Below are 24,857 nucleotides of genomic sequence, written 5' to 3' on the forward strand. Positions count from 1 at the left end.
TCCTTTTTTCTGACTGTATTTAGTTTTTATTTAATTTCTCTTTTATAAATTGTGTTAAGAACTTCTTGTAAAACTTCACGTGGCACATTATCCGATGCCTGCTGAATAAGTGTTTTAATCCTGTTGTATGTTTCTTCCTCGTGTTTGGCATAGAGGCTGGGTATATTCAGTTCTTCGTAAAGCTGCTTAACACGCGCGATCTTCTGTGGATCTGAAATTGGGCAAAGTGAATATATGAAAAACTGATATAAGACCTTGGAGGTTCCCAAACAGTACATCATGGGGCGTGGTAGAGCTATCCTAAGTGAGTATTGAGAGTGACTAAATACAATTGAAACTGCTTCGAAAATGTCGATGTTTTTCTTTGATGCATCCAAAGTTGGTTATTGAATATGTGCATATGTATGTTTATACATACCACTTTGTCCATAACACTCCTCCATGAGCGACTTTTGTTCCGGGTTGGCTAATTCCATGCACGTCACAGCCAACCAGTTGCACGTATTGGTCTCTATGTCTGTGCCAATCTTACCAGTGATGTCAGGAATGCCAAAGCAATCAAGGAAATCATTTTGCATTTGATAGAAATTACCTAACTCAATTGCAATGGCTTCACATTCGCTGAACATTTTTTGGTCTTTAACGCTAAAAATGAAGATTATTAAAATATTTTTGGTTCTATTATAGAAAATATTTCTGCTTGCTCACTTTGCCAAATGTAAAGCCACAGCCATGGGTAAATAGAAAAAGTAGCTGGCAGTTTTATTCTTTACAATATCATTGTACATGTTCCTAGTGAAAGTGCTCACGCTCCTTCGACCAACAAGCATATCCATTGTCTGCCCAGATATAAATTTAAAAGTACTTTGGCGAAATAATTCGACCAGATCAACATAGCAGTCCAAGTGACGGAAATGTTTTTTGAGTAGTTCATAGATGCCATTTTCAATCATGAACGCGTCGTTTACAGCATTGAGACCTACGTCCTCTAATTTATACCAACACAACTGGCCCCGACGTGTGGTGCTGTTGTCCACGATATCATCAGTGATGACGATGACAGAGTGAAGCTGCGAAATACAAACAATTGTATTATTATATACATATCTACATATGTAAGTCTAAGTCAACAATATGATTGTGAAAGTAGTGAAATGTCTACCAGTTCAAGGCACCAGCCAAGCAAATGCGCCAATCTTAAGTTTTCCTCAGTGAGTTGATCGCCTTTCATTAAATATTTGTACGTCAAAACGGCAATTACACTGTTTTTCATATTGGTTAGTGACAAATTGTACTGCAAAGCCTGTGACATATAAAGTTTTTTTTTTTTTTTTATCAGTGTTTAACTTTGAAATAAGTTTAGAAAATCAGTATTCACTACCTTCTCGAACCAGTCTGCCGCCACTTTGCTTTCGTATCTATTGACAAACTCCGTAAGCTCGCTTACAACATCTGTAAATGAATTGAGACTCCTTAGAAATGAGGAAAGGAATGAAATGTAATATGGAATGCAAACGGAATGAATTTCTACCATAAAAGGGCACCTCACAAAAACAAAAAGAAAATTTGGCCCTCTTCCTAAGAGGATTAAATGAGAAGTTTAACTTAAGGTTACATGGGTTTCGTGGATTCAAAAAATCGATATATTTTTTTTAGCTTATTAATTTCTACAACATCTCAAGAATATTATCCTAAATTTTTAAGTCGATCCGAATAATATTGTAGTTTCGGAGATACAGCCTTTGGAATGCGCGCGCTCCAAGGCACTTTTATTGTTACTCAAAATTTCAAACGCGTTTTTCTCGGAACCGTGTTTTCAAAGTCGGTTGTCAAATGTTCTCGAAAACTACTCAACCGATCTTGATGAAATTTTACACAGGTGTTCGAGATACAATTTACTCGAGCTTGGGCGAAGGATTTTGTTTTTTTTTTTTCAATTACAACTATTTAAAAAAAACAAAATGTCAAGCAAATTTGACCGAAATTTTCATTTTTTTAGAAATATGTCTGCCAAAATTTCAATTTTTACTTTTTTTCTTTCCTTCGTTAAGTGCAAGTTTATGGTCTTAACTAAAACACTTATTTTTGTTTTTTTCATTTTTGATGATCCTTTCAGAAGTTATGCTGACAACGCGGACGCACCTTTTTTTCGAGGGGTCACCGGAAAAGACGTCACAATAGAGGAGTTTTAATTTTTTTTTTTTTTAAATTGAAAATGTGAAATTATTCTTTAAATATGTATCTATAAGACAGAAAAAAGTTTAAATTAAATAAATAATTTTGTACATAGAAAAAAAAATATTGAAAATATCCCTTTTTTTACCCGACGAAACCCATGTAACCTCTTAAACGAGAGTTGTTGAATAGAGATGAATGGCAATGAAATATTTAAAAGCGAATTTTATTCCACCACTCAAAGTGACAGCTACTGGAATAATAAACGAACTGTTTTTTTTACATATTTCCACATAATTACCTGGATAGACAGCGATAAATTCACGAATCTCATTTTTCCCCATAGCCAAGGGCACAGAAAGATTTCCAATTGTTGACGAAGTACTCGTACTAAAAATTAATCAAAAATAAAATATAAATCATAATCAATGTTCGCAAAGAAATTTTAATTTTAACAGATTTACTGAATTTCTACATAGTCACTCCTTGGAGGACCCACAGTATTTTCGGTACATTTAAAGGAGCAAACCTTATTTCTCTCACGTATAACTTTTTGTTATTGTGGTCCTATCTTTGGACTGTAACATCTAGGTTTCAGATCAGTGAAACTCAATTTAGTAGTAAATTACTTGAAAAGACCGAGCAAAAACTGAATTTTCGTAATAGATTTAAATAGGAAATTTTTTCCTATTTCTATACTAAAAAACAACATAGCTGATGAATTTTTTACGCAGTTGAAAAGTTTTAAATTTCGATGCCTAACAATATCCTACCTCTCTTGGCCCGGTGCCAAAACAAAAGTAATCCATACGTGACGCAGAATACGCCAATCGTGTCGGTTGGATTCATTATTATTTGAGAAACAACTCTAATGACATAAAATAAAACATTTACTCTCTGTCTATGCTTCTTTTATTATTTTCGTTCATTTTCAAGTATAAGAACTTGGTTGGATGCATTTCTGTTCAAGCTGTTAATTTGCAGAACATCTAACAGTGCAGTTACATGAATGTAAGAAGGTTTGTTCGCCTTGATGGCTCGAAATTGCATACATATGTAGGTTTATATGTACATAAGTAGTAAATCCTTCGTGATACATATTTTATTATTTTTATATTGTATAATTTTTTCGTTTACCATTTACTTACCACATAGTTCTACTAAGATTTTGCTCGCGTGCCTCCTGAATAGTCAATTGATTGGTGCGATGCTTTCCGACTCCGAGCATAGAAGTGCGATATTGCGATGCGCTCCTGGGAAAATCAGTTTTGCTTTTGGTTGTGCTAGCGCTTGAGAAAACTCGTGCAACTATTCGCGAATGCATTCGTGGCCATTCTCGCATCGATAAAAGCATTTTGGTAGTCTGATTCTACAAAGTAATAAAGCTAATAAATTACTTAGTTGCTGTGTAGTTGAGATATTCGTGGGAATTAATTTTTATAATGAGAATTGGATCATTTCGTGTATATTTTTATTTCTGTTTTTTTTTTTTGTATTTGCATTCCGACTTGCATATTGTTCACAAATGTTGCTTCGAAAAATTATTTCTGTTAGAAATCTAGCGAACAGATGGCGCTACATTTGAAATATTTGAAAACAAATACAGATATCTGAGTTTATCTACTCAAAGTTACAGAGTCTAATTTGAGATATTTTCGAAAATATTTACAACCCTGATCGCAACGAGATATCAGGCAGGTGTTCAGGTATCTGAGTGGAATCGGAATACTTTTTTTTATTTTTGGTTTTAACGATGTTAAAATGTTGGTCAGGATTTAATGCCTTTCCTATAGAAATAATAATACTTAGAAAGGAAATTTTAATTATTTTTATGGCTATGAGGCCATGTCATCAACGGTCCCATTAAATTTTGTGTCTGTTTCTCGCTGCCTCTGTTAGTTCACCAATTGTTTTGAGACCAGTCCACTCTTTAGTGCTGTCCGTCGTATTCACGCTAGATTTGAGAAGCGCCATCTAAAAGTGTTTACAAGTGTAGTTTGTATTACACCGTGTGACAAAAAGCAAAGAATTTCTAGATTTAGAAAAATTAATAAAGTTGCAAATCGAGTGGCCAAATACAGACACGAAACGGGCGGCTTATTCAACACCGAAAGGGACCTTTTCGGGGGCAGTGTCTTTTGCGTTAACACAGGAAACAGCAATTCTTTTGAGTAAGCCAGTGCAGAAAGTCCAACGGGTTGAAGAGCCTACCTCCCTAGAAGAAACAATATGGAGAAAAAGGAAAAGTCATTTGAATGGTCCTGAGTGAAAGTTGCTGGAGGAAGACCATCAAAAACTGAAAGGACGATTGAAAATCCTATGGCCAAGGCACAGTGTTTGTAATTATGTATGCCAGAGCAGTCCATTTCTCTGATTCACTTCACTAGTGGAGTAGTTTAAATTTGTTTGCTGTGCGTATTTTAATCTAACTAAGTAACAGAGTCTCAGTATGGCACTGTGGTGAGAATGACTAAAAGAAAACAACAGCTGGCAATAAAGTATCGTACAACGCAAAACAATAACAATACGAAAGCTGTAATAGAAAATATTCAAAAGCTGCAACAAGAAATAGCTTATAAATGTGTATTTGTGACGTCCAGTTCCGCACGCTATACTAAAAATGACGAAATCACACCAGACCTTAACAGTTAACAATTTAAAAACTCTCTACCAAAATATTATTGAATAAATTTTAAAATAGTTTCAAAACGTTTTAAGCTTTCTTCTTATTATGTTCCACACTGGACCTCTACTCATACTCAAACCTACAAATAAACTAGAAGATTTGACGGCAATGCTCAAATTATTGTATTATTACTAATATATATTCCATAAAATAGATTAAAAGCTTCCCAGTATCCCCCCTCTACCACCCATTTACCATGGTTTCTTAAGAAACCCTGGTAACAGGTGCTTAATAGCTAAGTTCCTACCGCCTAAGGTTTGAACAAAAAATGTGACTAGACATTTTATCAATCTTAAGGGCGATCCGGCCGCTCGTATACCTGCTCGACGCTTACTCACAATTTCTTCTGTAACTCCAAAAAATATTTCAAATTTGCTTCTGAAAGTTGGAGGACACATTCTTGGATAGTTTGGAAAGACATTTATGCAAAAAAAACTCGATTTTTTGAAGCCACTAAAGCAGGCTCCCCCCTTAAGACAAACCCGACATTCCGTGTCAATAGACAAACCTCTTCGCGGCATGCGGAATAACACTCTGTTAGGCAACCAGTAAGTAGCCTGATGCTACCTAATAATTTGATGTCCTTTCTGCCGAGCGAGCAATCAGAAACCGCTTCCGCGTTGGATTTACCACTCAGTTACGACGCCCATGGCTAATGCTTTTTTCCAGTTCGAGAGAGAACTCGTTGCCTACAATGCCACTGTGATGTGAGTAACCAGCCCAACACTACTGTATGTATTTTTGCCACAAACTGAAGGAGGTTATATCACTAAATAACGAGCTTAGATGGACCTTTCTCAAGATTCAGGCTGGTGCTGAATGAGAGAACTAGCATCTCAACCTGAAGCAAGTTAGACCACATGCCCATCTCGATGGAAAGCTTGATGCTAAACTTAAAGGACCTGCCCCAACTCCTGATTCATTCTTCATTTGGCTGTGCTTCATTGTCCTTACGCAGGTATCTGAAGTCAAGAGGACGGGCGACCTCTGGGCGAAGAATAGTGCTTGGTGAATATAGGCACAAATAAATCTCCTAATTCAATGTGTCAGAAATTAAACTAAGTTTACAACACACGAATTTTCCACGGAATAATTGTTTGCATTTCACAGTTTCGTTTGATGTTGCTGCTACCGGTAGGGAAATGTGAGCGGGAGAGTCCTTAGAACGACACGGCGCGGCAACTTCTCACTGATGGACTATGGCCGAGAGAGAGGCAGTTTATTTATCTATAGTATGGCTGTCTTTTGTAGTACTTTCCGCTTCCTTACTAAAGTAGTACTGAATGGGCGATCTCACCCTAAATATTTTCCATACATTTTTTGCTAAAAATCTATGTCTGACCAAAATTTTTTCTGTAGTTCAATTGTAGATATGGTACATAAAACAATAAAAAAATGTTTCTAATACTATTCACACCTTGTTTACGTTTAAGTTTGTTGCCCAAATGCAAGATCACGGCGACTTATCCGCTTTATGATGATGGCGAGTATTTTTTAATCCTTTTACTTGAACGGTTTTTAGCCAAAATTTCAACTCAATTTCACTATCACTTATCCCGTTTTCATTTATTTTGCCAATGTTTTATCGGTTTTTTTCCTTAATTTTTAAAAGTATAAACCCCGCAAATGTGTAATGCACCGAAAGCAATTATTACTGCGAAAATATGAAACTTGCCCGCTTTAAAATAAAGTCAAGCTCAAGTCCATGCCATACGCGCAATCGAGTGGCAGCAGCGGCAAAAGTTTGTTTTCAAGCATGAGCTTCAAACTGAATTAGTATTCAATAATTTTCCTATAGTTAGATGCCTCAAGATAAATACATTTTACAATCATAGATTTCCACACCGATAGCAGTTAGAGACTGCACTACATTGGCTTGTGCAAAAGTATTGGACTCGTTTATTAAAGAAGGAATGCCAATGCGACAATTAAATCAAATAATTAATAAATACTTACTTTTATAATCCTACTTACGTATATATGCATGTATTAGTCTCTTAGTTGTTTAGATACATTTTATGACTTTCACTTTGTTTTAAGTTTCTTTTTTAAGGCAAACCAATCTAAGCTTGAAGCCATTTTAGTACGAATACTCGATTGGAAAATTTCATCAACTTAACAGGTTTGATAATCGGTTAAAATACTGCTTTAATTTTCTTTCAATTACAAGTCAACATAAAATTCTTTACAAAACAATTAAAATACTCGTTTATAAATAATTAATAACATAAATTACTATTTAACTGCATTTCATTGTTTACCGGTCAACTGACTTAAAAAAAAAAACAAAAAAAGCAAACTGCAATGGGATAATAAAAATATTTACTTTGTCACAGGTAAAATAAGTGGCTGTATAAATGTACGATTTAGTTATTTCCTTTCTATTTAAGTTCATTTTTTAAATCAATGGTAGGCATTTCTAGTAACGCTTCACGTAGCGCAGTTACCGTAACTGTTAGGTTTATTTTTCGTAATTAACTTAGACGTTGGGCATATCAAACCCTTCGTAGGATTTCTAAAGATTTGATAAAACTTTAAATATTTCGAAAATTCTGTTTACGGTTTGTAGCGTTGCTTTATATGAAATTTGTTGTATGTATTTTTATAAAACGAAACATAATGGGGTTTTTATAATTTTGCAACGGGGTGTGTATGAGAAGAAATCGTAGAGGCACGAATTAATATATTTTTAAGGATTAATTGACATATGAACAAACCCACGGAAATCGAAATTTTATAATGCATTATGAGTGCAATTTGCATACGAAATTTGTAGTTCGGTTAAATTTTTCCAAAACTTTTAAGGGGGTGGTAGGGTTTAGCGCTAAAAAAACACTTTTTTTTTTGAATTTTTTACAGAAATATGGCTTAAGATACTTTAATAAAATCAGTTGCATGTTATTGTACATCTTTTCAATAAGTTTTTAAAAAATATTAATAATAAAATATTGACAAATAAGCCCATGACAGAGTTTTTTTGGAGATATGTTTTTCGAGAGGTGCTCTGCGGTGCCAATCGGCATTCGTCGTAGAATCATCTGAAACTAAAAAAGTCGAATTTTTCAGTTAAAGTATGACGTAATGCTCCCCCCCCCCCCCGACATTCCCCCCCCCCCCCCCCCCACCATTAATAAATTTTTTTTTTTTCATTTTTGTAGTTTTGGTGGCAAAAAAAACGTAAAACGAGCATTTTTGGCGAAAAATTTCGCCATATTTGTAAGTGAAAAACAACCTTAAAAAAAAATAAAAAAAACAGTGGCGGGGAGATATTTTTGATTTAGAAAACGTGTGCCAAATTTGAAAAGAATCGGTTGAATAGTTTCGGAGTTGTGATTGGCACCGACTTTTAAGAAGTCGTTTCGGGAAAAACGCGTTTGAAAAAATGACTCTGAAAAATTATCGATGCTCCGCATTCGAGGTAGAGTGCCTACAAAGGCTATAACTTTGAAAGTTCTGCTCCAATCCACTTAAAATTTTGACACAACATTCTTGAAATGATTTACTATAAGATGAGTGAAGAAAAAAAATTTCGATTTTGTGACCCTACCCCCCTTCTGCTTAAAGCTGATATCTTCTACTAGATTTTTGGAAATCCTTTTTTTGTTGAAATACCGTATATTTAAGGGGCAAAACCACTGTGTACGCGTGAAAGTTAAGTGATTAGTGATTTTCATGAATTTTTTTTTATAAGTAGGGATGAGTATTTGAGGATCTGACAAATTATAATTTATTTAACATATATTCAACTATACTGACACAAATTTTTATTAAAAAATATTAAAAATTACAATTGTTATTAATATTAATGCAATGACGTCATAAAAAACTGATGCACCCTGGTGGCCACGATACAGCCAGGTTTGAAAAATGAGTTTGTGTTTTTACCCTTTTCTTGTTTTCGAAAGGCTTGAAAAAATATTAATTTTTGGAATTTTTAAAAACGGCTTTGTACGACTGTAGCCAATACAGGTACAAAAATTAAAAGAAAACATTGAAATCGATTCATAAGCTTTCGAGAAATTGAGGCCACCCTGTTCAGAAAAGTCGTTGTGAGAAAAACGCTTTTAAAGTTTTCATTGGCCGTTGTAACTCACTACCTGCACTTATTGTATTGGGTATAACTTCGTCAGTTTTCAAGATTTTATATATATATTATATCTGCTTTAAGAAAATGCAAAAAAAAATGATTTTTTTGAAAAATCACAGCGGTGCTCCCACCTAGCATTTTTAAAAATAATCGTGAGATTGAAGCATAGCGAAGTTGCCCAATTTTTATGTATATCCCAATTTTTGGCGCAAAGATGGGCAGAATGGTTTTTATCTGGTACCAAAAAGTTACACATTCATCTTGCCTGAGCTGCAAAGTCTCACTTCATTATAAAGGGCTTTCCAATAAGAGGTGTTATTTTGATAAAAGATCAATGGTTTCGTTGCTTGTGTGGCACATAGCGCCGTCTAGTTGAAAATAAACGTTGTCCAGATCAATACCATCCAATTCCGGCCATAAAAAATCGTTAATCATCTCTCGATAGCGCAATTCATTCACCGTAACTGTTGCTCCAGCTTCATTTTCGAAAAAGTAAGGTCCAATGACTCCGCCGGACTATAAACCGGGCCAAATAGTCACACGTTGAGGATAGAGAGGCTTTTCAACGATAACTCTTGGATTTTCTGAGCCCCAGATCCAACAATTTTGCTTGTTGACAAAGCCACCGAGGTGGAAATGGGCCTCATCACTCAAGATGATTTTTCGATGGAATTTCGGATGATTTTCAATCATTTCAACGACCCAATCAGCAAAGATACGACATTGTTGATGATCGGCCAACCCAAGCCGGCTTATGTTAACTGGACTTCATAAGCCTTAAGACCCAAATCTTTATGCAAAATACGGTGTAATGACGTTTGTGGAGTGCCTAATTCCAAAGAACGACGAGAAATGGACAAACCTGGGTTTTCTTCAACACTTTCGGCTACAACAGCAGTATTTCCGGCTGTTCATGAGCGACGTGCACGGATTTTATTCTTCACATGACTAACTTGTCTCAACAGCTCGAATTTTTTTACCAATTTCTGTATTGCGGTCCGACAAGGTGCTTCACGATGACCCAAAAATGTTCGATACGGTTCGTTCTCTGCCAAATGTTCACCATTGTTATAGTAAATTTTAGTAATTTCCATGCGTTGTTTAAGCGTCTATCCTTCCATTTTTATTAATGGCGTAGTTTCTACTTGTCAAATATCAAAAACTGGCAGCTTCTAAAGTGACATCTACCGCCCGCTATTTCGGCTATTCAAAATAACACCTGTTATTGGAAAACCCTTTATGTGTTACATTAGGATGGTTTATCCGGTGCATAAAGTAACCTTTTTATTCTTATGAAAAAAAAAAAACTTTTTAATTTTTGTTTAAAAAAAAACTTTTTTACTTTTTATTTAAAAAAAAACTTAAAAAAAAACTTAAAATTTTTTTTTTAAACTTTTTTAATTTTTTTTACACAAAAAAAATATATATTTAAAACAAAAAGAAATTTTTAATTTCACTTTTTTACTTTTTATTTAAAAAAAAAACTTAAAACAAAACTTTAAATTTTTTTTTAAACTTTTTTAATTTTTTTTACACAAAAAAAGTATATATTTAAAACAAAAAGAAATTTTTAATTTCACTTTTTTACTTGTTATTGAAAAAAAAACTTAAAAAAAAAAAACTTAAAATTTTTTTTTAAACTTTTTTAATTTTTTTTACACAAAAAAAATATATATTTAAAACAAAAAAAAAATTTAAATTTCATTAAAAAAAAACTTAATAATTCTTACATATTTGTAATTAAAATCTGACAAAGAATCACGAAATGGGCAGATTTGGGCATCCACGGGCGACCACGGTCAATGGAAGATACATATATTCGGAATATGTGAAGGGAGCGAAGGATTGGCGAAACGTGTAAACACTACATAAAAACAAATAGGTGTCTATTTTTTGGCTATAGAATAAATTTGGAAAAAAGAAAATGTTTTTTTGACCATCCTAATGTACAAACTGGCACTGATATCAATATTTTCTGATGTTTTCAAATATTCCTTATGAATATAATAAACAGTATTAGAAAATGTACAACACTAAACAATTTTTTAATTCATTCGTCTCGTAAATGGGTTCTTTTGAAATTTCTGATGTTCTAGCATTTATTTATTCGTTAGTAGTTAAACTGCCACTATTCAGGATTTGCTGTTAATGTGTCCACCCTAATACTGACCATTTTGCCCATAACACTCCTCCATAATTGCTCTCTGCTCCGGACTAGCTCGCTGCATGCACGTCACCGCCAACCAGGAGCACTTATTATCCTTTATATCTGTGCCTATTTTGCCACTAATCTCGGGATTGCTAATACAATCAAGGAAGTCATCTTGCACTTGGAATAAATGACCCATCTCCAATAGAATGGTTTTGGATTGAAGGAAAATTTCCGGATCTTTAACGCTAAAAAGAAACATTTTCTTTTTGATTTTGGAGTTTAAATGTCAAATGAGGTTGTCTACTAACCCCAAACAATTCGAATTCACTCATTGACCGGGACATCTGCTCTTCTGCAAACTCTACATGGGCTTTCACATGATTCTTTGTCAGTCGCGGTACTTTTCGAGGACTTCTTCGGAATAATTTGTGTTGCACCAAACGTTTACGCACAGTTGCGACACTAACTGCCAAACTAAACTTAATAAACTTAGCACTTAACAAAATACGGCGGTTATGATTACCATGCCACATCAAGCGTTACTAGAAATGCCTACCACAGATCTTAAAAATGAACTTCAATAGACAGGAAATAACTAAATCGTACATTTATACAGCCACTTATTTCACCTATGACAAAGACAGATATTTTTATTATCCCATTGCAGTTTGCTTATTTTATATTTTACGTCAGTTCACCGGTAAACAATGAAATGCAGTTAAATAGTAATTTATGTTGGCTCCGATTAAGTAGTAAAATTAATTATATATAAACGCGAATTTTAACAGTAGTAGTAATTAATCGCTTAAAAAATGTTTTTTCGAACGCTAGTTAGGTTGTTGTTGTTGTGGAAGTGGTTGAGTGTTTCTACTGAAATAATTCCCATTAGCGACTAGCGCCGTGTTACTACCACTGATCTCGTGTAATGTCGTTTTGTTTTTGTTTTTGTTTCAGATTCATTTCGTGAGATCCAAGTACATCAGTAAATTTTTTATCTTTATGTCTGAGATTTCATTATTTGGCTGTAAGAAAGACGTACCGAAAGAACGAAGTCTTGTTACTTGGACATTCGCATAAATAGTGAAAAGGAATTTCTTTCACCACCTCCGCCTGACAACTTCTGCTGATGGGATTGAAAGGATGGCCGAGTCTAGCTGCATGATCCCCTACCTTCCAGTGATCTGTAAGTGCTACAGTGATACTTGAGATATTTGGGCGAGAGCATCCTAATAGGTAGTTCGTCCTCTGGATGTTGTACAACGGCCACGTTTGTTCTTGTTGTAGTGCCTGTAGCTAAAAACTTCCAACCTCTTTCGACTAAAGCTTAGTAGTGTGAAACATTCATAGGGGATGTTTTATTGTGTTAAATGTATTGGCAGCTGCCACCGCCTCTGCTATGTGTAGTGCCGAACCTTCACCTGCACCTCATTAGCCTCTATATTCCTTATATTTCTATGGCCGGGAACCCATACCAGAATAATTTGAGGCCAATGACCAAGCAATTCTAGTTCCTCTCTACACTGTAAAATTAGTTTGGATTAAATTAAATTTGGATTTAAGGCCCTCATAGCTGCTTGACTGTCTGAAAATATAGCTACTCTTGCACCAATTCCTTTGTAGTGTTTCAGTGATTTGCCTGCTTCCTTGATTGCTAGTAGTTCTGCCTGGAACACGTTGGCATAGTCAGGGAGTCAAATTGATTTGGAAAAGTTGAGCGGGTTTGAATAGAGACCAGCTCCCACACCACAGTTTATTTTAGAACCGTCAGTGTAGATTTCGACATCGAATTTACCAATCACTTTCCTTTTCCTCCATTGGGCTCTCGGTAGAAAACGTACCATAAAGTCTTTCTTGAAGTTGAGATCGGGGATTGTGAAGTCTGATTTGTGTTTGAGCAGTGAGGGTCCCTGTAGGAGCATCTTGCTGTGACCGTACGGTACGATTTTGTTGTCCAGCTTCCTACATCTCTGACTCTTTCCGCGCTGCATGTGGCGATTGTTTTTATGTGTAAGTCTAGTAGAAATAGATGTGTTGCCACGTTAAGCGCTTCAGTAGGACTGGTGATAGGCGCTCTTGTGGTTAAGATACATGCTGATCTTTGTATCTTGATTGGCTTGGTTTGGTTGTATTTCTTTTCCATAGCGGGCCCCCAGACTAGTGCCGCATATTTTAGTAAGGTCTTACAATGGCTGTGTAGGACCAATTGGTTAACTTTGGTTGAAGACTCCAGTTTTTACCCAACATTTTATTTCATGTGTAAAGTAGGTACTATAAAAGCTTTCTTCACATGTATTCTACATGAGGCCTCCAGCTGAGCTTGGGATTAAGGATAGCACCTAAGTATTTTGCTTGTCGGACTAACGCTAGATTAACTCCGTTTAATTTTGGGAGATACAAGTTTTGTTTGGTATACAGGGTGCGCCATCCTTTATGCCGGTATGTAAACGCTTAATAACTTTGACATTTAGCAACCGATCGACTTCAACATACATGTTTTCGATACGTCAATTCAGTACAATTTCAACCATGGATCGCTTTACACCGAAACTACGCTCTAAAATAGTGACGCTATACATCGAAAATAGTCGTTCTATTGTTCTAACTCAACGCGCATATCGCAAAAAGTATCGCGGCAAACAGACACCGTCTGACAATACTATTCGTCGTTTGGTGTCGAATTTTTTTGAGCACGGCACAGTAGAAGATCGTCAACATGCCGTTCATCAACACCCAAGACGTTCCAATGAGCTTGTTGAAGCAGTGAGGGAGAGCGTTGCCCAGGAGCCAACAGTGTCGTATTGTCATCGCGCTCATCATTTTGGCGTCAGTGAAACCAGAATGCGGCGCATTTTAGAGGATGATTTAAATTTGTTTCCGTATTAAGTGCAATTGACACAGAGAATATTGCCGACAGACCATTCACGTCACTTGGAATATGGCTAAACAGTCGCTCGAATATTTGACACTGAACCCAATTTCTGGAAGCAAATTTTAATGACTGCCGAGACACATTTTAACTTCTCTGGCAGCGTGAATAAACAAAATTAGCGCATTTGGGGAACTGAGAATCCACACGAGATCGATGAAACGCCAACCGGAAAGTAACTGTTTGGGCCGGCATTTGCGCCACAACCATCATTGGGCCATATTTTTTACCGAGAAAACGAAACAGTCGATGGAAACCGATATCGATGGATGTTGGCTCATTATGACTGCCCGCAAATGCGTGAGAAAGGTTTCAACAAGTCTGTGCGCCATGCCACACTGCGAATGCAACAATTGAATTTCTGCAACGAAAATTTCCGGGACGTCTAGTGTCAAAAAGAGAAAAAGAGACGACATCGACTGGCCCCACAGATCACCTGACTTAATAAATAAAATAAAAATACCTCACTTTTACAAATCACTTGTTTTTTTTTTCAAAGTCATTCAATGTTTTCATACCGACATAAAAGATGGCGCACCCTGTATACATTTATTTTTTTAGAATATTGTGGCAACTGCAGCTTATTCATGTTAAGTAGACAGGTATATATTTCTATTTTGCTTTAAGAAAAAATGCAAAGGTAAATAATTTTCTGAAGAAAAATTATCTGTAAGTTTTGATTTTGAAAGATTGTTTTTTTTTTTCGTTTTATATAGTCATATATGACAAAGCCGGCAAGCACAAGAGACATGAATAATTAGATTTTTCAAATTGCTCTCTAATCGTTTAAAAAAAAGCAACAAAATTAATTTCCATACATTTTTTTTGTTTTCTACTTACGTTTAAGACCTCGGAGAGTTACTCCGTTGGGCACGCAGGTCACTCCTTTTTCGACTTTGGACGTGATTTTATGAATATAACGAAAAAAATAGGATTAAAAAAGTTACACCTTCGTTTGGGCACCTCCGGCAAATGCTACACATATATAATTCATTTTTAAGTATCGCAGGTATGCATAAACTTGCATATTTTACATTTTTTACCTTTTTCATTGGTTTTGGCATTTTGGCTTGTGAAAAAGGGAATTTTGAAGTGAAATTTCTTTACGCGCGTCAGAGTATAATTTCAAGGCCGCGACACACGAGATAGCGTTATGAAAAACCGTCACGAAATGCATAAGCCTACGGCGTACAAGCTATTCTCTTTCTCCGCTTTGTGCAGGCTTCATAGGCTCCCCACTCTGTAGATACGTATTACAGAGTATACACAGATAATATACACTACTACTATGTATGTCATATACTGCGTGTATATATACAGTGTGGTATCGTCTATCTTGCTATATGCGGTACCAGCCTGGGTCGAAGCAACAAGCCGCAGCACATACATGAAAGGCATTAAATCGGTATACCGATGTGCCCTCAGGGTGTACTGTGCATTCCGCACAGTATCGGAGGATGCTGTATTAGTCCTCGCGGGTATGCTACCACTTAAGCTGACTGCACTCGAATTCGCCGGATCCAGCACAGCTGACTAACCGATGGACTGAACGGGAGCGAAGCATCCGTACTTGGCGGGAGGAATGGAGGATCTCCATGAACGGACGATGGACATATCGATTGATCCCGAATATCACAAGATGGATAAATCGAAAGCATGGTCAGATAGATTTCTACCTGACCCAAGTACTTAGTGGGCATGGATGCTTTAAGGTTTATCTGCATAGATTTAAGCACGAAGATGACCCGTACTGCACCTTTTGCGACAGTCTAGTTGAAGATGCAGAAAGTTTTGAGCTGGAAAGAGTAGATTTGAGTGATAAGGTGGGAGAGCCAATAATGGTTAGCAACCTAGTAGATATAATGCTTGACTCAGAAGAACATTGGTCCGCTTTCAGTAACATGGCAAGAATAGTAATTACCAAGCTGCGACGTGCTGAACATCAGCGCAGATTTTCATGAAGAGGCAATAGGCCGCTCCCCCTCTCGTGAAGTATTACCTAATGGTCGTCCCGCGGGAGAGAAACGGAGCTGGGGTGGGTTTTTAGTGGGTGAGTCGAAAGACAAGTATCACACTTTTCGGCTTTCAATGCTTTTTGACACCTCCATAAAAAAAAAAATAATATACTGCAGCCTACGGCCTATGTCATATGGTGACGCGCATGCGCGTGATATTACTGGGGCGAGGAGACGCAGACGCCTAGACATGTAGAAAACGACGCGGATTTGTGTGGTTCACGTGTTCATCAAAATTATTATTATTACTAAATAATTTAAATATATATTCAGTGAAAGTGAAGTTCAAATTTGCAAATTAATTTCCAGCTAGAACAGGCCAAAAACGCCTGCTGAACGTGCACGAGAGTACAGAGCTCGGAAAAAATTGTCGAAACAAGAAAAACCGCCAGTGCAAACAGCAGCACAACGCAATCGAAAATGTAGGGCTCGACAGAAGGCTTTGAGAAATGCAGTCGCCACTATTGGAGATGAATCATCATCGACGAATTTCTTTGGGCTAAGTGAATTACCCATAGTCAATCCACAATCCAGTCCCAGTAGAGACGATGGTAACATATTGCATCAATAATTATCACAAACGAGTGGCCAAGCTGAGCAGGATCAAGTTTCTGTTGAGAATACTGAGGGAAGAATAATTGTCGTTTAAACCGACGTGCATCAGGCCAATTCATCGCAAAGTCCAATGAAACCGCCTCAACTATAACCACAAAGACGAGGAAATCAGTCGCTAAGCGGTGTCGTGAATGTAGACAGTGAAAACAGATGCTGGAAGATGCCAATACTAGTGTCGTCCAAAGACGAGTTGTTTCTTCAGTTATTGTGAATGTCTCTTCGAATGTGAGTGAGATTTCCAAGTAAATTTTGCATCGGACACTTCCATGAAATTAATAGAATTTTTAGAGCATCAACTGAATTTACAATTGAATTTACAAATGAGTAGTGACCGTTATATTTCAACAACCAAATCAGAAACAACGTATTTTCTCGCTATATCGACACAATCGAGTCAAGAACATATGTATGTCTATATCCTATTTCAGTTCCCACAAACCAATTGTATCCACTGCTACTATTGCACCATCAATACAAAATGGCAATACAGGCTATTGAAGCACCGACTAATGAACAAATTTTAGAAATCAATGAATAATAATATTATCCACTATTATTGTATGTAATTTTATAAAAAATCATTTCAATCCTCATTAAAATATTTAAAGTTAATCCAGAATTTAAGAAGTTTCACTACAAATATGCGAACATAGTGCGGCTGGCCTTTTTTATTTTGTTCTTTGTTTTGACTCATTTCGAAAAAGGATGAGGAAAAGGAGTTGATTAGAATGAAATTAACGGTAAAATATGAAATTATATGTTGTTTTCTTATCTTACGTAATTATTATATTTTTAACATAGTACAAATTAGTTAAGTTTCCTGGTCCCATTTTTTATGTAAGACCTTCAAGCTAACTGCCTTTTATTTTTACATCAGCGAGCCGAAGGTCCTGGCAGCCAGTGCTCGTTTTAAGAATAATTTTATTATTATTTAACGTTTGTAAATAAATAAATAAATAGATTTACCTTCAATCAAAGCAACTCACAGTAACAAACCGTCGAAGTAATGCAATTTATGTGAATACCCCTATCATGTTTAGGTTTAACAAAAAACCTATAAACTGATTGAAAGTCGTAAAAGATTTCATCTTAATAACCAAGTTAGAGACTAGAGTTATAAAAATTGTTATTTATTAGTAATTTGATTTAATAATCACATTGGCTCCTGGAAAGATGGGTATCGCGCAAACTCAGCGAGTGCTGGGCAAATGCACAAACGTGCACAGTCGCGAAATCCTTCTGGCCACGTGTGGACCGAAGGCGCTCGGGTGAGCTTCTGAGGCTGACAAAATGTCAGCTCTCCAATCTAGTGGGTTCTCTCACAGGACACAATGCGCGAGGAATGCATGCTGTGAGACTTGGAATCACCTCGAGTCCTTTCTGTGCTGGATGTATGGAGGATGAGGTGGAATCATCTCAGCACCTTCTCCTTAGCTGCCCTGCCCTGGCGGGGCTAAGATTCAGGCATCTTGGCTCTTACTTCTTTGCCACGTCTGCTGAGATAGCTGGCGCTGACATTAAAAATCTGATGAGTTTCATCAGCAGCATTAAGCGGTTGACGCAAACATAGTCATCGTTCATAATCCGCACGCTCCTAACCTTCCCATCACCACCTCTCCCCGCCCTCTCCCTGCACCTCATCGGTCCTTCTCCTCTCCTCACTTCCTTGACAATGGTATCACAAAGGACGAATCTTTCTTCGTCCAAGTGTGCCCACTCCCTGGGCAACCATACTAACCTAACCTAACCTAACCTAAGACTACTTTAGCAAGGGAGCGAAAAGTACTACAAAAGGCAGCCATAGTATGGATAAATGAACTGTAAGAGTTGACCGCTCTCTCGCTCATAGTCAGTCAGTGAGAAGTTGCCGCGCCGTGTCGTTCTAAGGACTCTCCCGCTCACATTTCCCTACCGGTAGCAGCAACATCAATCGAAACAGTGAAATTCAAATAATTATTCCGTGGAAAATTCATGTGTTGTAAACTGAGTTTAATTCCTGACACATTGACTTATGAGATTTATTTGTGCCGATATTCACCAAGCAATATTCTTCGCCCAGAAGTCGCCCGTCCTCTTGACTTCAGATACCTGCGTAAGGACAATGAAGCACAGCCAAATGAAGAATGAATCAGGAGTTGGCGCAGGTCGTATAAGTCTGGCATCAAGCTTTCTATCGAGATTCCTCAAAATTATAAGTTTTTTTCAAACGTTTTACTTTTTATTAGGTTTATGTGACACTCAAAATTACAAATCAGCCAATTTTTAGCAGAATTTACGCCTATTTGAAAAAATATTTGAATCACTTAACATGGAATCGCTCCCAATTCTTATTTTGTTTTGTTTTTGTAATATAATCCTGTAATCGTGATATTCTGAACGTTTTTCGTTTTTTACTGCTTTTGGATATTTACATACATAGGTAAATATCTGAGAATAGACACATTTCACTAATTGAGTTAACTACACCAATTCTGACCCAAGTATGAATTAACCTGGTAGCATAAAAAAATTAGTGGAATATTTATAAGAAAACATTCTCAACTGCCAATTACTAAATATATTGTAATTGTTATTTCATAGAAAAGAACAACGAAAATGCTTTCGAAAGTACGCAGATGGCCACAGATGTATTCTACTGCACGTGCAACGATTGGCGCATGTTGTGCCCACGCCAACAATACAACTTTTGCTCAGCCGCCCATATCACAACGCATTGGAAAATCAGCTCGGTAAGAGACAATTTCATATCTCATTATGAATCCACCATGAAGCTCATGCAACATACAATATGAGTTACATCTGTAAGCACGTACATTATTTGTAATTTATTGTACAATAATTTCGTGATAATGGAAAGCATTAAGAAGCCCCGGTAGCCCAGAGCTCGAAAATGTAGGGTATTTTCAGAATTTTTTTTACAATAAAAAAAATTAAAAACGATATTTAAAATTTTTACGCTTTTTAGATAACTTCTTTTACATACAAAAATGAAAAAAAAAGTTTTTTTTTTTTTAATTTTAAAAATGGCGCTGAAGTTAATCCTTCCGAAAAATTAGGCCTGGACGGTGTTGTCCATTTTAGCTCTTCTATTTATTTGAAATACAAAAACCAAACAGATTATTAATCAGTATGACTGCAGCTACTAGACTATGACTAGCTACTGTTGCGTACAAGAATAAAAAAAAATTCACAAAATGGCGCGGTTTTGAATTTGACTCTCTAAAAATCGGGTTTTTTAATTAAAAAATACGAAATAATTGAAATAATAATTTGATTCTAGTACGGACCATAGCCATTTATGTTGTGAACAACACATTAAACTTTCAGACGATTCGGTTGAATAGTTTTTGTTTTTTTTTCTTGACAACACCAGACCGAAAAAAGCCGTTTTGAGATAATTGAGTTGAAAGTTTTGAGAGTGGATAATGCGACCGTTGATGCCGTCGCGTGACGAATCTGAGTCTACCTGCTAAAAGGGCTGTAGAATCGAAAATACTGGGAATATCCTCCCAATAATTTGACAGTAGATTCTTAAAAGCCTATCCTTTTGAAATATCAAACAACAAAAGATCGATTTTTTGAAAATTCTAGACCACCGGGACCTCTTAAGACTGTGTTAGCCAGTTATAATGTGGAAAGTGTTTCTATATTCGTTAATATTCCCAAATTAATCATCCAAATTTTTTTTGAATGACTTTTTTACTAAATAAAAAATGATTTTAAGTGATGCAAATTTGTATTGGACCTTCACGCGCTCCATTGCTTGCCTTTTTGTGTGCTGGAGTTGTTTAGTGCACAGATATCAAATATGATTAACACACGACGCCATTTGCAAAAATTATAAATCTTCCTCTGGGGTGATTAATTTTATGCTACCTTACATATTTACGAGTATAAAAGCAAGTGGAATTTGAAGACGATTTCAAATGATTAAATTCACATTAAGATGAGCAAAAACAAAAACAAAAACTTTGTTGATGCTACAACCGAAATTTGTTTTATAGCCAAAAAATAGGCATATCGTGCCATCAACGCTTTGAAATTCATCATTGAATCCTTCGGGAAGAATTTACCTTTCCACAAATTGGGCTTACAAAATTTTATTTACAAATCGTTATTATTTGTTTCCTAAGCTGAAATCTGCATTGAAAGTTGTCCGTCAAAGGTGTGCAAAAGAAAGCGGCGACCATCCGCAGCTCGCATCGAGAATTGTAGAGTGATAATAAATGAATATTTATGTAGAAAATAAAAGGCTTTGCAGGGTATGTCTCCTCATTTCATAGCCACTTACTGTACGTGTATAAACTTGTATATTTTCCGAAACTATGTATTTGATATTCTCAATTCTCCTCATATTGGATATTTTTGATACTTTCTTTAGTGCCTGTTCAACAATGGAAAATCCTTACCCAGGTGTAAAGATATCGAGTGAAGAGAACCGTGAATTTATGGACGTATATCCAGGTACATTCATACAATACATACATACTTTTATATCTATAAATGTAAAGCTTAGAGTCTTTCAGCTATGCAATAGTCAAGAGGTGTACGACTGTAAATTAACAGACCCCTCTCAGAATGTTAGCCAGAGCTTTCCTTAGCCGCAACCGAACGGATTATGTGTGGGTGCCATTCGGTAGGCTATAGACTGAAACCTCAAATAAGAAAAACAGATTTTTCTTATACCGGTCGTCCCACAGTGGTGCAAAACTGGAATTTACTATTCAAAACAGTCTACAGCACACATTTCTTGACCGATTTGCAATTTATTTTTTTTTGAATTGCTCAGGATAAAATTGCTAACAACTCTGTCGTTGCGGATTTTTAAAATATTTTGCTAATATTGAAATATTTAAACAAATACATTTAAAAAACAAAACTAACAAACTTACAAAACTTACAAAATCTTTTAAAAATTAATTATTTTTATGAAACTTGGTATCCGGGGGTTTTCGGGGTCGCTGATGACGAATCTGATATCATATTTGCAAAATTCAAAATGGCGGATCCAATATGGCGGAGAAATTTTTTAAAATTTATTCGAATTTACTTAAAACTTGTAACTCGGGGGTTTTTGGGATCGTTGATTACAAATCCGATGTTAATATTCCTAAACTTGAAATGGTAGATCTGATACGGTGAAAAGTTGCAAAACAGGGTAAAGGCGAGAAGAAAAGATCTCGAGTCAGTAAAGGTGAGAGGAAAAGTTCTCCAGCCAGTAAAGGCAAGAGGAAAAGATCTCCAGCCAGTAAGGCAAGGGTAAAAGATCTCCAGCCAGCAAAGGCAAGAGGAAAAAAATCCAGCCAGTACACAACTGTAGCTAGTCATAGTCTAGTAGCTACAGTCATACTGATTAATAATCTGTTTGGTTTTTGTGTTTCAAATAAATGAAATAGCCGAAATGGACAACACCGGCCAGGTCTAATTTTTCGGAAGGATCCACTTCAGCGTCATTTTTAAAATTAAAAAACAAAACTTTTTTTTTAATTTTTGTATGTAAAAGAAGTTAACTAAAAAGTTTAAAAATTTAACTATCATTTTTAATTTTTTTTATTGTAAGAAAAAAATTCTGAAAATACCCTACATTTTCGAGCTCTAGGCTACCGGGGCCTCTTAATGCTTTCCACTATCACGAAATTATTGTACAATAAATTACGGGTGCGAAATCCACTCTGGGCACGAAGCGTCAAATGATGTTTCAGATCCCCGTTTTCACTTCTGACCTGGCGTTCGAAGGTGGCAATGGATACAACTGTATTTGTAGATGTAGATGGAGATGTGCGTGCTTACAGATGTAACTCATATTGTATGTTGCATGAGCTTCATGGTGGATTCATAATGACATATGCATTGTCTCTTACCGCTCTGATTTTCCAATGCATTGGGACATTGGCGGCTGAGCAAAAGTTGTATTGTTGGCGTGGGGACAACATGCGCCAATCGTTGCACGTGCAGTAGAATATATCTGTGGCCATTTGTGTACTTTCGAAAGCATTTTCGTTGTGATTTCCTATGAAATTACAATTACAATATATTTAGTAATTGGTAGTTGTGAATATTTTCTTATAAATATTCCACTAACTTTTTTATACTACCAGGTTAATTCATACGTGGGTCAGAGGTGCTGTAGTTAACTCAATTAGTGAAATGTGTCTATTCTCAGACATTTACGTGTGTAAATATCCAGAAACAGTAAAAAACGAAAAAAGTTCAGAATAAAACGATTACAGGATTAAATTACAAATACAAAACAAAATATATGTTAAAATAAATATGTTAAGTGATTCAAATATGTTTTCAAATAGGCGTAAATTCTTCTAAAAATTGGCTGATTTGTAATTTTGAGGATAACAAAAACCTACTAAGAAGGAAACGTTTGAAAAAAATTTATAATTTTGAGGAATCTCAATGGAAAGCTTTAGATTAGATTAGATTTGTGGGGGTTTGGACAAGTCCAACCACTCAGTCAGTAGACCATTGTACTACAGCCGGATAGAAATCAGTAGAAAGAATAGAGATAGGAAAGATAAAAGGTGGATGGTAAAAACGGATAAATTAGTTTGAGGTCACTCTTCCATAAATCTCTTGGATTCATTGATGCATTTTAAGAGATCCGGGAGAGGAAGTGTATGAACTTTGTCCATACTCAGTGTATCGCAACCCAATATCCTGAGTATGATTCTGGAAAATGCAGGACAGTTACAGAGAAAATGCTCTGCAGTATCGTCATTCTCAAGACAGGATAGGCTTATCGGGCTTTCCACGACCCCCATGGTAGCCACCTGCTGACCACAGACGTTGTGCCCTGTGATTACACCCATCAGTACTCTCAGGTCCTTTCAGCTCAGATTTGGGAGAAAGGTCGCTATTTTCCTGTTTGGTTCTTTCACAAAGCACTTGGCTACTCTGCACCAGTTCAACTCAGACCAACGACCTCTGTGGGTAGACCTCATGAAGTCGTCAATCCATAGTTGAATCGACGCGGAATTGACACCTAGAAAGGGTTCAGGGCCTAGTGGCATACTTGCAGAGCCTTCATTTGCCAATTCATCAGCTAACTCTTTCCCTGCAATACCACAATGTCCAGGCACCCAAATAAGCCTAACTTTATTGTGTTTTGCAACACTGTTCAGTTTTGTCTTACATTCAGCGACTAACTTCGAAGAGCAGCGTGCGTTAGCAAGGGCTTTCAGTGCAGCTTGACTGCCACTACAAATTCCAATACTGTTGCTCCGCCACGTTTTCTCAATTAGCCAGTACGCCACATCAAAGCTGTGTGGCATGGATGGAAAGCTTGATTAGAACGACACGGCGCGGCAACTTCTCACTGGCTGACTATGACCGAGAGAGAGGTCAACTCTTACAGTTCATTTATCCATAGTATGACTGTCTTTTTTAGTACTTTCCTTACTAAAGTACTCGGAGTCGTAAGTAATGATTGAATGGGCGATCTCACCCTAAATATTTTCCATTAACTTTGTGCTAAAAATCCATGACTGACCGAAATTTTAGCTGTAGTTCCATTGTAGATATGGTACATAAAACAATAAAAATTGTTTCTAATACTATTCGCACCTTGTTTACCTTTAAATTTGTTGCCCAAAAATATCACTGTGACTTATCCACTTTATGATGGATATTTTTTGATCCTTTTACTCGAAATGTTTTCAACCAAAATTTCAACTCAATTTCACTATCGCTTATCCCGTTTTCATTTATTTTGCCAATGTTTTATCGGGTTTACCCTTAATTTTTAAAAGTATAAACCCCGCAAATGTGTAATGAACCGAAAGCAAATTATTACTGCGAGAATATGAAACTTGACCGCTTTAAAATAAAGTCAAGCTCAAGTCCATGCCATACGCGCAATCGAGTGACAGCAAGGGGGAAAGTTTGCGTTTGAGCTTCAAACTGAATTAATATTTATATTTTTGAATAATTTTCCCATAATTACAGCCCCAAATAGCAGTTAGAGACTGCACTACATGGGGTTGTGCATAAGTATTGGGCTCGGATATTAAAGACGGAATGCTAATGCGATATTCAAAGGAATTAACAAATAAATACTTACTTTTGTAATCCTACTTATGTACATATGTATGTATTAGTCTCTTAGTTATTTTGATCTGTTTGTTGAATCTGTTTTAAGTTTCTTTTTTACGCCAAGCCAACCCAAGCTGTTAGTCCCCACAACAAAGCCA

The 24,857-nt window shown here is 36.3% G+C and overlaps 1 protein-coding gene across 4 annotated transcripts; it reads right to left on the reverse strand.

The window, feature by feature from the left end:
* LOC129244513 (farnesyl pyrophosphate synthase-like) lies at positions 1-24,469 on the reverse strand. Of its 4 annotated transcripts, XM_054882183.1 has the most exons (9): positions 24,241-24,469; positions 14,867-14,920; positions 3,324-3,544; positions 2,477-2,565; positions 1,382-1,452; positions 1,163-1,303; positions 709-1,070; positions 419-645; positions 1-211 (listed from the first exon to the last, which is right to left on the reverse strand). In XM_054882183.1, exons 3-9 carry the CDS (start codon positions 3,527-3,529, stop codon positions 27-29), a joined length of 1,281 nt encoding a protein of 426 aa, XP_054738158.1. In that variant the 5' UTR covers positions 3,530-3,544; positions 14,867-14,920; positions 24,241-24,469; the 3' UTR covers positions 1-26. The 4 variants fall into 4 exon arrangements, with proteins under 4 accessions (XP_054738158.1, XP_054738157.1, XP_054738160.1 ...); XM_054882182.1 differs by lacking the exon at positions 14,867-14,920 and having other exon boundaries at positions 3,324-3,560; XM_054882185.1 differs by lacking the exon at positions 14,867-14,920 and having other exon boundaries at positions 24,232-24,469.
* Between the last annotated feature and the right edge of the window lie 388 nt (positions 24,470-24,857).

Source organism: Anastrepha obliqua, chromosome 4 (genome assembly GCF_027943255.1).
Source record: "Anastrepha obliqua isolate idAnaObli1 chromosome 4, idAnaObli1_1.0, whole genome shotgun sequence".
NCBI classification, from domain to species: domain Eukaryota; kingdom Metazoa; phylum Arthropoda; class Insecta; order Diptera; family Tephritidae; genus Anastrepha; species Anastrepha obliqua.

Coding starts and splice junctions, on each gene's coding strand:
- LOC129244513 (XM_054882182.1), bottom strand. CDS start 3,529: ATGCTTTTATCGATGCGAGAATGGCCACGAATGCATTCGCGAATAGTT. Junction 2,566..3,323: donor AATCTTAGTAGAACTATGTG/GTAAGTAAATGG, acceptor ATTAATTTTTAG/TACGAGTACTTCGTCAACAA. Junction 1,071..1,162: donor TTGGCTGGTGCCTTGAACTG/GTAGACATTTCA, acceptor TGTATTTCGCAG/CTTCACTCTGTCATCGTCAT.